General features: G+C 42.1%; 1 protein-coding gene across 4 annotated transcripts in view; it reads left to right on the forward strand.

Moving 5' to 3' along the window:
• Nucleotides 1–12,262, forward strand: part of LOC142967988 (CAP-Gly domain-containing linker protein 4) — a 39,001-nt gene that overhangs the window by 10,636 nt on the left and 16,103 nt on the right. For 2 of the 4 annotated variants that reach the window (XM_076107677.1, XM_076107673.1), the window contains 4 exons: nucleotides 4,062–4,310; nucleotides 5,930–5,971; nucleotides 7,744–7,879; nucleotides 8,141–8,272. In XM_076107677.1, coding sequence (XP_075963792.1) covers nucleotides 4,062–4,310; nucleotides 5,930–5,971; nucleotides 7,744–7,879; nucleotides 8,141–8,272 — 559 coding nt within the window. The remainder of the gene's footprint in view (nucleotides 1–4,061; nucleotides 4,311–5,929; nucleotides 5,972–7,743; nucleotides 7,880–8,140; nucleotides 8,273–12,262) is intronic. The other 2 variants (XM_076107674.1, XM_076107676.1) reach the window with 1 other exon arrangement.

Raw genomic sequence — 12,262 nt, forward strand, 5'->3', positions numbered from 1 at the left:
ATCAATAGGAATTTGGACTATTGGACAAAAAAACCCTGTCAAACATTTTTGCTTTCTTGTCGTCATAGTGGTTATTGGCATAAAAACCACACAATTCATATCTTTTGGAAATATTGTGTTGTATATTTGTATACATGTTTGCTATGATAAAAACAAATTCACTCTCTAATATCTATTTCATATTGCTGTGAAAACATCTCCTTCAAAGAACTGTATTTATTCAAGTTTCACGAGATTTACAAGATTACATTTGAACACATGTAACATGATAATGTTGTCATTTACCATCGCCCAATCCTCGTTTTTACTGTTCAGAGCTTGAACGAACCACCGTAGCTCAATGCAACCTCATTGATGTTAGCTGTTAGCTCCGTTATAAGCAGGTCTGTGTTGGAGAGAGAATCTGTGCCATCTCTGAGCAGCATGCATGACAATTAATTACAATGTAATAAGCCTACTTGTTTGATTAAGTTAGTTGTTTCAAATGTTGCTATGCTGTTAGCGCCGCTATTTAGCCAACCAGGACTGTGCTGCCAACCGGCTGCTAAAAGCTAACCGCTAACGTTAGCCAGTGTTGTCAGATCAGATTGCCAGTTTCCAGCCCAATCGCATCTTAACCAGTCCAAATAATAATCAAACCCTAAAAAACATTACATACACAATAGAAGAGGCATCATATTACCAAAATGTTGGATAAATAGGCTATCAACCCACAAAGAGTGCAGTCTGACAACCAAATACACAAATGTCAATGAAGTAGGTCCTCCGTTTTCCTTGACAACAATTTAAAGCAACTCATGTCGATCACATTTTCTTCACATTAAATGAGTGGACACTATGAATGAGTGGACACCTGCGTGAGGTATTCCACTTGCCCGAGCCCAGAGTTTATTTGCCTTGGGCAAGCGGGCGTTTGTTAATGACGAGCCCTGTGCAGTCCTAAAGATAGAAACCTTCTGACAGAGTCACTGAACATCATTTAGTTGCACGGCTGTGGGTGTTCATGATACTGCTTCTGCCCCTTGTATTTGCTCACAGAGCTTCTCATCCAGGACTCGCTTGGAAAAAAATTCACTCCCACAATTCTCCCACCATCAAATCTACAAAGCCTTTTTATGTGATGTAATCGTGGCTCCTTTATTTGCTGCGTGACAGAACACATTCGATTTGACGGAGACCTTTGCAAAAGAAGTGCTGATGCTCAGTTAAAAATACAGCAGATTGCAGTCTTTGAGTTTCTCTCTGAGGTCTCACATTTATTCCATTTCTTTTTTTGTGCATATTTCCTTTTTGCCATTTTCTGACACAGCTGGCAGATAACACCCAAAAAAACAATAGTTTGCAATGCAAATTTGCCAGACATATTTCTGATACATCTGTCTCTGCGTCTCAGTTGCAGTTATTTAAATCCTTGGTTACGGGTTTGTTGAACAGCCCTGTTGCCTTGAATTGAAGGATGTACATCAGATTGCCTGTAGATGGTGATGTGGCATCAAGGCTATACAGCCTATTGACAGTTTCTACACATACTAGAATTTCCATGTCTCAATGTGTCATTGGTATATTAAATGGTTTTTTTCCAGATGAATTAAACATATTTCTGAACAAAATGGTGCCTCTTCTTTTGTGTGTACTAATTTTCCCACTGGAGGTCACCAAAGCACTGTGCACCATAATCCAATAGTTCCCATCCTCAGAGATGAGTGCAGAGGCTCTATATTCTTTAGTGTGTGACTGCTAAGCTTGGAGAGCTTGTCAACAGTGGTTGAACCTGCTTGTTGTTGTCTTTTCAACCCTTTTATTTAGAGATTTTCTGTGTCAGAAAATAATATTTTTTCCTTATCTTGCCAAGCAAAAGTTTAGATTCCTCTGAGGGGAGATTATTTTCTGTCTGCTTTATTATTAAGGGTTATCACCTCCTTGCTTCCAATTATCCCGAGAGAAATGTTGTATCCGTTTTGACAAGTTCTGATTTTGCCATTCTTTGTTTCACCCTAGACATCCTCTTCATAGTTTGAAAGGACCACTGTGTTTACTGTGACCCAACCCATCTTAGTTGAAGTGCAGACCCATCATGTGGGCGTTTCAAAGTCATGATATTGAATATACTAAATTACTATACAGTGATTATTTTACCAAGAGTATTTAGAAAAGCCACTTTGTGTTGCATGGAACATGTAAAGCCAGTCTTTCTTGAGTAAAAGAAAGATGTGCATTACGTCACTATCACCATATAGCAGTAGCATGCTCATTGGTTGGTGATGTACTTGAAAACCCTACCTACCAAATTGTATCACTTGCATTTGAAAAATGTCGGTGGTGGCTGGCAGTAGAGTATAAAGCATGAGACCAGAGCTGAGAAATTCTCTGTTCCTTTTGTAAAGGTCAGACTGGGAAGTGCTTTGATCTGATGTTTCCCTTCTCTGACTCGGCAGACATTCATCACAATGAACCTTGGATTTTAAACAGTAGATGGTTTCATAAGGGTGGAGAAATAAATGTTGCTGACCTTTTCATGCTTACCTTACCACACATCTTATGGGGCTTAATGGCTATAGCAATTCTTTGTACTTTCATTAAGTAGCAAGTTGTTTTAGTGGATTGCATACTCTGTTGTTCCAGTTTCAGATTCAAAGTGAGCCACTGTTTAGTATGTGCTGGGAAGTCTTTCAGGTAAAGCCCCCATGAGCTCTATCTTGATGTATTGTGATGTATGCATGACTTTTAACAAGTTAAACCAATAGAACAATTATAGAGTTCTATCATCCATGCTGTGGAAGACATCAACTTTTACAAGTAGCTGCATCTTGACTCCATGGCTGTTCTTGAATTGAACTAAGGTCGGTTAAAGGAGCAATGAGTAGGATTTGAAGGGAGCGGTTTGTAGACGCAACATTAAAAGTTGGCCCCTCGCCGGTCGGTGAAAGCTAACCCCAGATTCACTCGTTCTGGAACAAGCTTTGACCGCTTGCCATTTGACCTCGCTATATTTGCATTTTCTCTGCGCTCTGTCCTCTATTTTCATAGCTTTCTTTCTGATGCGTGCTTACGCTCTGACTCCTGGACGCTGCATTTTATAGAGGTTGATTGAGGGGTTATTTTGTATCAGTCTTCAATTTGAATGAATGAATAAGAAATTATGGAATTTCCAAACAGCCACATCATTTACATGATTGATTGTTTTCACATTAAATCAGTTTATGGATTTTTTTTTTTTTATTTTTTTTGGATTGCACTATATTGAGATTTTTCAAATATTCTGTCCTCTTCATGTACGTAACTGATATCGGACAAAACATCAGCAGTTCAGTACGTCCTCGAAATAATCCACAGAAATTAATTGACACCTTAATTTCCTTAGAGGCAGGATTCACTGCAGGACTGCTGTTAATCATCCAACTGTTCTATAAACTCACAACTTTGTAAAAAATATAATCTTCAAATGTATCTTATTACAATTCACACGTGCCGTATGTATGAGAGAGTAACAGGCAAATGGCCAATGAGTATTTTATTCAGATCGATTTTAAGAAAGTTTCAATACACAAAAAGGCAAACTCCTATTTTTGAAGGTTATCGAAGACCACGCGTGTTTCTCCAGCAGAGTGGTGCAGGAAGAGGTCCCCTCGTCCGTCACGCCCACACAGCCTTCCACCTTCACTTCCACTTTGGGCTTGCTGACTCCATCTCAACTCTCACTGCCTCCAGTCTCTTTGAGCCGCTTCACTGAACTTCCATGTTGTGTGCCTGCTGATCAGCTGCATTGAAACTCGAGGGGGTGGGCGGTGGGGGTTGTTCTGGGAACAGAGATAAGATTAAAGATTCTGTCAAGCCCAGCATCCTCGTTACAGAAATGATCACTGAACTTTATGTGTAATGAGAGCAACGCTAACACTTTTTGATGTCCTTGTAGCATACGTGAGGTTGATTCTGCACTTGATATTTATCAGTAGTAATCATTTCTGTAATATTTACTTGGCATGCTGGCAAATACAAAAAAAGCGACTCACCATTTTATCATTGGATCTTCTGTGCTTTTTTCCCCTCGTCTCGTCCTCCAGAATGTGAAAGGGCAGTGCCCAGCAGACGTGGTGCCTGACCCCCTCGACATGCCGTTGGAAATGGCGGATGCAGCCGCCGTGGCCAAAGAGCTCCGGACTTTGCTGAGGCAGGCTTTGCCCAGACCCAGCTCCCCTCTGCCCCTCACGCTGCAAGCCCAGGCCCTTCCTGTTCTCTCCGATAAGGCCAGGATACAGCTCGCCACCATGGGAATCCGACTGGGGGACCGCGTGGTGATAGCCGGACAGAAGGTGTGTGGTAGGTCACTATCAAAAGGCGAGAACAATCGTAATGTCCGCCTTTTGCATTCGTCATATCTCAAAGTGGTACAATAGAGGGAAGCTTCCCCAGCCGGATGATTAGCTGAATTGAAATGAGCGTACTCTTCTCCAGTCCCTCCTAGCAGCAGTGAGCGAGTGCTGCATCTATTCCATTCTGCCAACAGTGAAAGTGTATAGCTCATCTTAACAGAGCTCCACACTAACCGTACACATTTGTAGCATTGTACATGCATTTTTCATCAGGAGGGCCTAAAGTGTGGAGAGGCTCATACTGTTCTAGTCCACCCCCTCCTTTGTACAGAAGCCAGACCAGCATGGGTCTGTAGTTCAGGGACATGATCCCTCACCAGCTTCCCATCCTGCATATGGATGGAACTCAAGTCTCTGCAGTTATCAAATGTTCACAATAACAATGTTTTTCTACGTGTATGACTACAGAGGAGTTACAGGAGAGGGAGCCGACTCACGAATGCACACACAGCACAGATGTTGTTACTTTGGCACTGAGCAGATTTGTATTTGCTTATGTGCATAAAATGGTTGGAGTTGACTTCCTGGCACATGTTTTTTAAGAGAGTGCAGCGATCTTTTTCCATGGGTGTATTGATATAATTCATGTGTCTTACAAACACCTACTGTACTAACAGATGCCACATAAAAAGAAAATGCACAGCACAAATGCCCAGTAGAGCAATAACATAAATGTGATTGATAAACAATCGGCCTCTAACCTGCAGCCACATCACATCGGTGCCATGCAGCTGTGCTGTGCTTTATGCTAAACAAACATGGAAGCTTTGGTTAATTTCTCTACAATTATTTCAGCCCCTAACCAAGTGAAAAATACTTTCCAGTTGCTAAGCAACATCCTTTTGCCATTCTTCCAGGGTTATGTTGGACAGTTCACTCTGGCAAATCATCAACTTTTATCTGAACATGTTTAAGTTTATTCCACTCCAGTTGTGATTCTGTTAAATGTCTGGTAGTTTAACAAGTGTAAGTTTTAAAAGATTGCTAATAAAGTGTAACCAAATGGATACGCTGAAGCAGTCAAATACCAGCACAGTATTTAACAGTGTACAGTATTTGTTTTAAAGCAGGCAGTGTACTCTTCGTCTGCATCTCATACGATCTGCACGTCTGATTACACGGGTGTTTTTTCAGGTTTTGCTATTTTTTTTATTGTAGCGACCTTTCTTTTTAGTTAATTAAAGCGATCCGTTCCTATGAGTTTAGCCAAGAAGTTCATCCAACAACCAACTTGTTTTTTGCCCAGTTCCTTCATGTAATGCAGAGAAGTCCTTTAGTGTGGCTGCTCAACCTAACCGTGCAACTCCAGTGTGGTGCTGTAAGCCATGTGTAATCCTTTCGACAAGAAGCGCGCTTTGAAAGCGGTGGAGGTTTAGACCCACAGGTCAAATAATATGCAGTTTTCTCACCACATTCATGGCACAATTCAACCTTGACAATTGGCTTCACGGTGCTCCTGCTCCAAAAATGCAATGAAAACCCCAGAAATCGGCGCTAAATTTAGCAAAACCGACCTTTTTCCAATGACCGATGTGTGCCTTTTGTCATCATGCTGACAGTCCCAGTCCACCCGGAATCTGCCTTGTGATCCAACAAAGCAGGTGAAAGACCTATCGCATCACGTGTAGTTGACTTTGCCAATAACCACAAATACACGAGATTCATGTGACTAAAAGCCTGTAACTTTTATGGGCACTCGGCAAAGTTGACTCCAATGCACAGTGTGACTAATTGTAGTGCCAGTCTTTGGAGTTGCATCACTCTTACTAAACACAACTGTATTATTTTTTTGTCACTTATGTACCAACAAACTGCTCTTTCCACTTCCCCTCTTCAAACATGGACACACTTAAATAATATTCGTGATAAAACCAAATGCAGTTGAGCTTCCTTACTCTTCATGTCGTCTCTCTGGACCGGAGACTCCTATTATACAGTAACCTCAAACCATCCATGTAGGTAAACATGAGCTTGTAGTTGACATTATGTCACATGATTTCTGTGTCTTGAGTTCAAATGTTTAGTTGTCAGTCCTTCAGCACGACTGCTACTGAGTGCACCTAGAATATCAGCCCAGTGCTGCCGCTCTGGAAAAGTCAACGTGGTAAGCCTCTGAAAGTCAAACATTCATTTTGCAGTGTGACATCTCTAATATTTCAGTGCCATTTCATCAGCTTGCTCTTATTCCCTGAAAGCTCACTGAAAAATACATTCCAGCAGGTACAGTTCAGCCTTTCTGTAGAACAGCGTTTTGATTTTCTTGACTCCCGTGCTGATTCTATCAGGGAGTGCCTTTTTGTACTCTCAGGTAGGGCTGCAAAACTAATCCAATATTCATTGCCATCAAGATTTGGGCTTTCCACAAATTCACTGAATTTAGGTGAAGAAGAACCTTATTTTAAGTCTTATTTCGGTGCAAAGATTTGTTCTCCAGCAGGAATGTAGCACCGCGTGGAAGTAAAAGAAGTGATCTCTTCATTTAAACTTAAAAGCACAATAAAAACACGTGCTGTACGTGTAGTCTGCAGGCCGATCAACGGCAGTCGGTTTGGTAGAGATGACTCGTTCCCCACAAATGATGTTGCTGGTGTGTAGGGCGCAGTGGTAAGGGTACCTTTTACCCACCATTAGTTTAGCATCAGCCCAACTGCTTAGACTCGCACAGTAAATAACTGCACACATTTTGAAGGGAAATGTTTCATAATGGAAATAGTTGAGAATACATTGAGAGCATCAAGCATTAAAGCAACAAGACACACATCTGCCTTTCATATTGTACGCTCTAACTAGCATTAGCATCTTTCATTGATCAGAGTAATGGCGACTGAAAGAAAACCACTGGCCACCATTACCAGTCCCAGTTCCTGCTATCTAATCAGGTCCCTGAAAATCCCTATGCAATTTCAGTAATTGATTTTTTTTTTTTTTGTGGCTTTAGCGGTGTGCCCTCGCACAAACTGCACACGCATAGATGCAAACAGACATGAAGATAAGAAAATACTAATTCCACCCCAGACGGACATTTGCTGTGAAAGAAAGAGCCATTGATTGATTATTGTGCCACAATGACAACAGAATCACAGTGTCAAGTTGCAGAGATTGGCTAATCAAATTTCTTATTATCGTCCCTGCTCACTCTGGCACAGTCTAATGCTTTGATCTCCGTTTTCCCCTTTTTATATTGTTTGTCTCTACCGCTGCTTTAGTTGACAGACACATCAAAATATGTAGTCGTGGCTTCAGATGGGGGTTCTGCCCTTGTATTTTCACATTCTGCTCGGTGCACTGGCCAGTTCTGTTGCAGCATGTCTTGCTTTTGCAAATTGTGTTTTTGTTTTGACTTTCCGTGGTGTATAATTGTGTTTTTGCGCAGGTTGGAAGCCTGCGTTTCTGTGGTAGCACCGAGTTCTCTGGAGGCCTCTGGGCCGGAGTGGAGCTGGACAAACCAGAGGGGAAGAACGATGGCTCGGTAGCCGGGGTCCAGTATTTCACCTGTCGAATCAAACATGGTAGGTCAGGCCTCTGACTCACCCCTCGCTCTGTTAATGACTTCTATCATTCCTGACTTCATAGGGCTTAATTGGTGCAATTGGGTTTTTAGTGGCATCTCATCTAACCCCAGGAAATTGGATTTGTCCTTTTTGTTAATGGTGTTCAAGTTAGCATTTGCAGTGTGTTTTTTGCTGTTTTATTTATTTGACTTATCTGTATCTCTTCAATCACCAATAATCTTCTTCTTGTATTGTAAAAACTTTTCCTTTGTGTCTCAGGAATCTTTGCTCCCCTCTCGAAGATAAGCAAACCTTTGGAAAGACTTAAAGCCAGCAGCAGAAAGGCGTCGACACCCGTACGCCCCCCTCGTCGCGTTGACGTGTCCCGCATCACCTCCAAGATAAACACAGGTAAAGAACCAGTTGCAAACGGCTCATAGTTCTTGCCGACATTGCTGCCTATTCAAAATCTGCCTTCGACGAGTTTGGTTGTTAGCTGAGCGAGCTAGGGATGCTCCAGTGCTGCTCCATGTGCGTCAGCGTGAGGCAGAGTGAATCGGAGGAATGAGTTTGCCCGCGGAGTTCTGGCACAAATTATCAAGTCATATCACAAACCACAAAGGCTGTGAAACTGGATAGCCTGTAGGGCCCCAAGGGCGAAGAAATGTGTGAACCTTTTGTGAACACAGGTGAAAACTGTTTCCTCACATCACAGGTAATCTCATGTACAGTCCCCTGGAGGAGACCAGTAGAGACATTATTAGAAACCACATATCATATAAAAACTCAAACAACCTCATAGAAACACAAACATTTCAGAGAAACGATATTAGTCTGATCAATGGCTTCATATTATTGACTGTTAGTTAATGAAGTTACGGAATAAGCCTTCAAGTGCGCTCACTGAAGGGGTTTTGGGACATGAGCGTAGAGCACTTGCATCAAATTGAAACAGAGGCCGGTGCTTGTCCATTTTGTTGTTGCCTTGGGGAAGACGTGCTGAAGAAGTATTGGTGGTAATGGTACCCCGCTCTCCACTCACTGGATTACAACAGGGTCCATATCCTGTGTGATATTGTGATGATCCTCAACCATCCCTCTCCCTCTATATAACTAATGTAGTCATCATGTACAACACAATGTATTATTAGCAAAAGGCTGTTTAATTCCTCTAAGCCAGGGGTCGTAGCGTTCTCCACAAGCACCGTGTGAGTTATCGGTAGAAAACACCTTGGACTGATTGTAAACCTGGAGGATCCCAGGGTAGAGACAAACTGTCTCTTTACTTTGATCTTACATCATCATCTCCTAATTAGGCAGTTAGATATACGAGAGCAAAATGTCCATTCTCCATCTCTTAGGAGTGATCGTAACGGTATTCCATTAAGTGCATCAGTAAGCGACAGAATCTTAAATATGCATTAACTATCTTATTTGTCAACATGAGCAGTATTAAGTCTAGTGAAAATAAATGTTTGATGGAATTAGAAAGCCTTTGTGTTGCTACTAGTCCTTGTGGGTACACAAGTCCTTCTGGATACCAAAATGGATGCCTGTACTGACACAGTGAGGGGACTGAGTCATGATGTCCAGATGAGAACATCAGCATCTGGACTTTCCTATTAATCTCCCTTGAATACTTTGAAAAGTGGATTCTTTCTTGGTCTGATTTCGTGGTTCCTGCTCGCTCTTGGGTTTACAGCTGTATTGTGGTGCTATTCCAGTCACGTCCAGATCACAGTGGCCTATGGAATTCTGTGATTGATAGTCCAATTAAGCGAGGCTTTAATAACCAGGGCATAGACGGGCTGAATAACATGGCAGCCATTCATCACGAGGTGTGAGTGTGTATGTGTGGGCATGCAATCCATGTGAGGGTGTGTGTCAGCACCTCGATGCAACCCAGGAACCAGACAAATTTATGGCCAACCACTTCTCAGGGCCTTTGTCAGCCATTTACAGCCCCGAACTCTGGACCCCGCGTTCTAGCGTCCCGGTGCATCGACCAGTGCAGACAGCTCACTCGCGTGCATCTATGGATTGGACGGGTCATTGTGGAACTGTCTCGTCCGGCGAGCCAGCAGAGACCGACACAGCAGTTATGCCACGCTGGCCCCTTTTTTAGAATGTGTCAACTGTAGCTCGGGCCTCAAAGGGCGGGTGGGAACACAAAAGGCACCACCGCTTGATTCATAAAGCCTCAGCATGTGCTGCAGTCTGTCACTTGAAGCGAATGGAAGGATAGAGCCAGGAGCCAGGAGGTCCCTGCAAGCTAAAGGTCAAGTGACAAGAAGTGTTTGGTATTCTGAGTGGAGGTGTAGTCTTTGGAGTTCAAAGGAAAGACGCAGCTCTGCCTCTGAGGGGGAGCGTTTCCCAGCTCTCTCTAAATGTGAGCCCAAATGACAATCAATAAATACCAGGATGATTTCTTGCGCCTTTTCAAAGCGCAGTATAAAGTTTAAAACTTAGGTGAAATGCTAATGAGCTGAGAATGTGAGCCAGTTTATGTGGCAGGTTTATCTATGATTTAAACCCTCTTTAGAGGTGATTATTTTTCTCCTTAAATCTGTTTAGATTAGTGGATCTTATTGCTGTCAAAGAACTAATAGGCTTTTGTCCGTTTACTGGTAGATTCAATTCAAGTCAACAAACAATATAAAAAGCTTGAAGTTTTTAAGTTTTGGTCCTATAAACTAGTTAAGAACATAATTATGTTTACTTCTGCAAGAAACGTTGTTCTCAATGTATTCTATTTGAGTATCGAGATTCCTTTGAAGTAGTTTTCTTTTTGTTCTTTTGTATTCGCTGTCATTGGGGCTTTTGTGTGTAACTGCTTGTCTCAGCATATTTAAGTGTTTTTAGTGTGCTTTGGAGTAAAAGGGACTCTCTTAGTTCCATCAAGAAAAAATGCCTTTCAGTCTTTCGTCCTTACTCGACAATGTCGTGCTCTCCTTTAGTTGCATTTCTTCACTCTCCTGCTCTTGTTTATATCTTTTCACTGTAGCTTTTTGTTTTATCTCTGCCTTTAACTCACTGTGTCTTCTCAGATTTGTTTCTCCGAACTTGAGGAACTCTATGAACTGCCTCTCTGCATAATGTATTTACATGCAAACCACTCTATCATCTATGTTGATCATATTTACCAGATACAGCATTTATAAAGGTCCTAGTTCAGATAATTTCTACTGTCAAACTAAACCTATCAAAAAGATTGCATCATTACGTGTGTGCGTGTGTGTGCGTGTGTGCGTGTGTGCGTGTGTGCGTGTGTGTGTGCGTGTGTGCGTGTGCGTGTGCGTGTGCGTGTGCGTGTGTGTGTGTGTGTGTGTGTGTGTGTGTGTGATCTCTTTGGTTCGGTTCCACACACTCCTAACCTGTCTCTGATCACCAGTGCTCCGTAATGCTTGAATCCAACATCCTATTCCATCGGTGGGTTTATTTCATATACATAGAACTTATACTTTGTATCCTCCATTAGTGCTGCATTTGTTATTAAAGCATAATTTGGATGAAAAAAAAAAATATATATCTAATCGGATTATTGTAAAATATAAATAATCTAAATTTCAGATATTTTTCTCAACCTGAAAATACAATGTGCTGTCAGTTTTGTGATCATGCATGAAACCAAAACCACACAAGTCCAGTGATCAGTTAAGGGAAAGGGGGATTGATTAACTCGTCCAAAAATGACAGAATCAGCAGCTTTCACTGTAATGTGCACTGTCGTCCCCACTCGGGGGCCCAATAACTAAGGCTCACCATTGTAAACAACTCTTGGCTGAGGTTAAGACGTTTCTTCGCCAATTACCATCCGGGTTCCAATTTGTTTGCAGCTGAATCTTCCCTTTTGTCTTAAAGCACTTTGGCACAGATTTAATCAGTTAGCCTCTAAGAGTTGGGCACTTAATGAACTCATGGCCTGTGAAGGTCTGCGGAAGCTAAGAGCCTAATGAGGTCCTGCGTCCAAATGGCTTCTTCGGAGTGAAATTGGTCACCCCCATCTCGTTCCCTCAAGTTAGGAGAGGGATTAGCATGTTGGCCCTTAATTGGACCTCGAGAACAGGACGAGCTACTGTAAGAGATTGAGCTCACTTAAATTTGAGCTGCCATAGAATCATGTGACGCAGCTGCTTGGATTTCTAAAAAAATTGTGGTAATTGTCTGGATCTGCAGGCACTGTCACATTCAGAAGAATAGAATGGCAAAATGAATAATAGGCTGAGATTCATTGTTAGGACAGAGTTACAAAGATCCCTGACGGAATCCTCAGTGGATGGATGACGGGTTCAGTATTAAGAGGGGAGGCACACAGTTTGTGCCGCGTGATTTAGACAACAGCGTTCACAACAGTTCTAGCGTGTTCTTCAGTTTTCTAGGGCTCTTCCTTTTAATTAGCTG

The sequence above is a fragment of the Anarhichas minor genome, unplaced genomic scaffold (genome assembly GCF_050575085.1).
Source record: "Anarhichas minor isolate MPS153535 unplaced genomic scaffold, ASM5057508v1 ptg000040l, whole genome shotgun sequence".
Taxonomy (NCBI): Eukaryota; Metazoa; Chordata; class Actinopteri; order Perciformes; family Anarhichadidae; genus Anarhichas; species Anarhichas minor.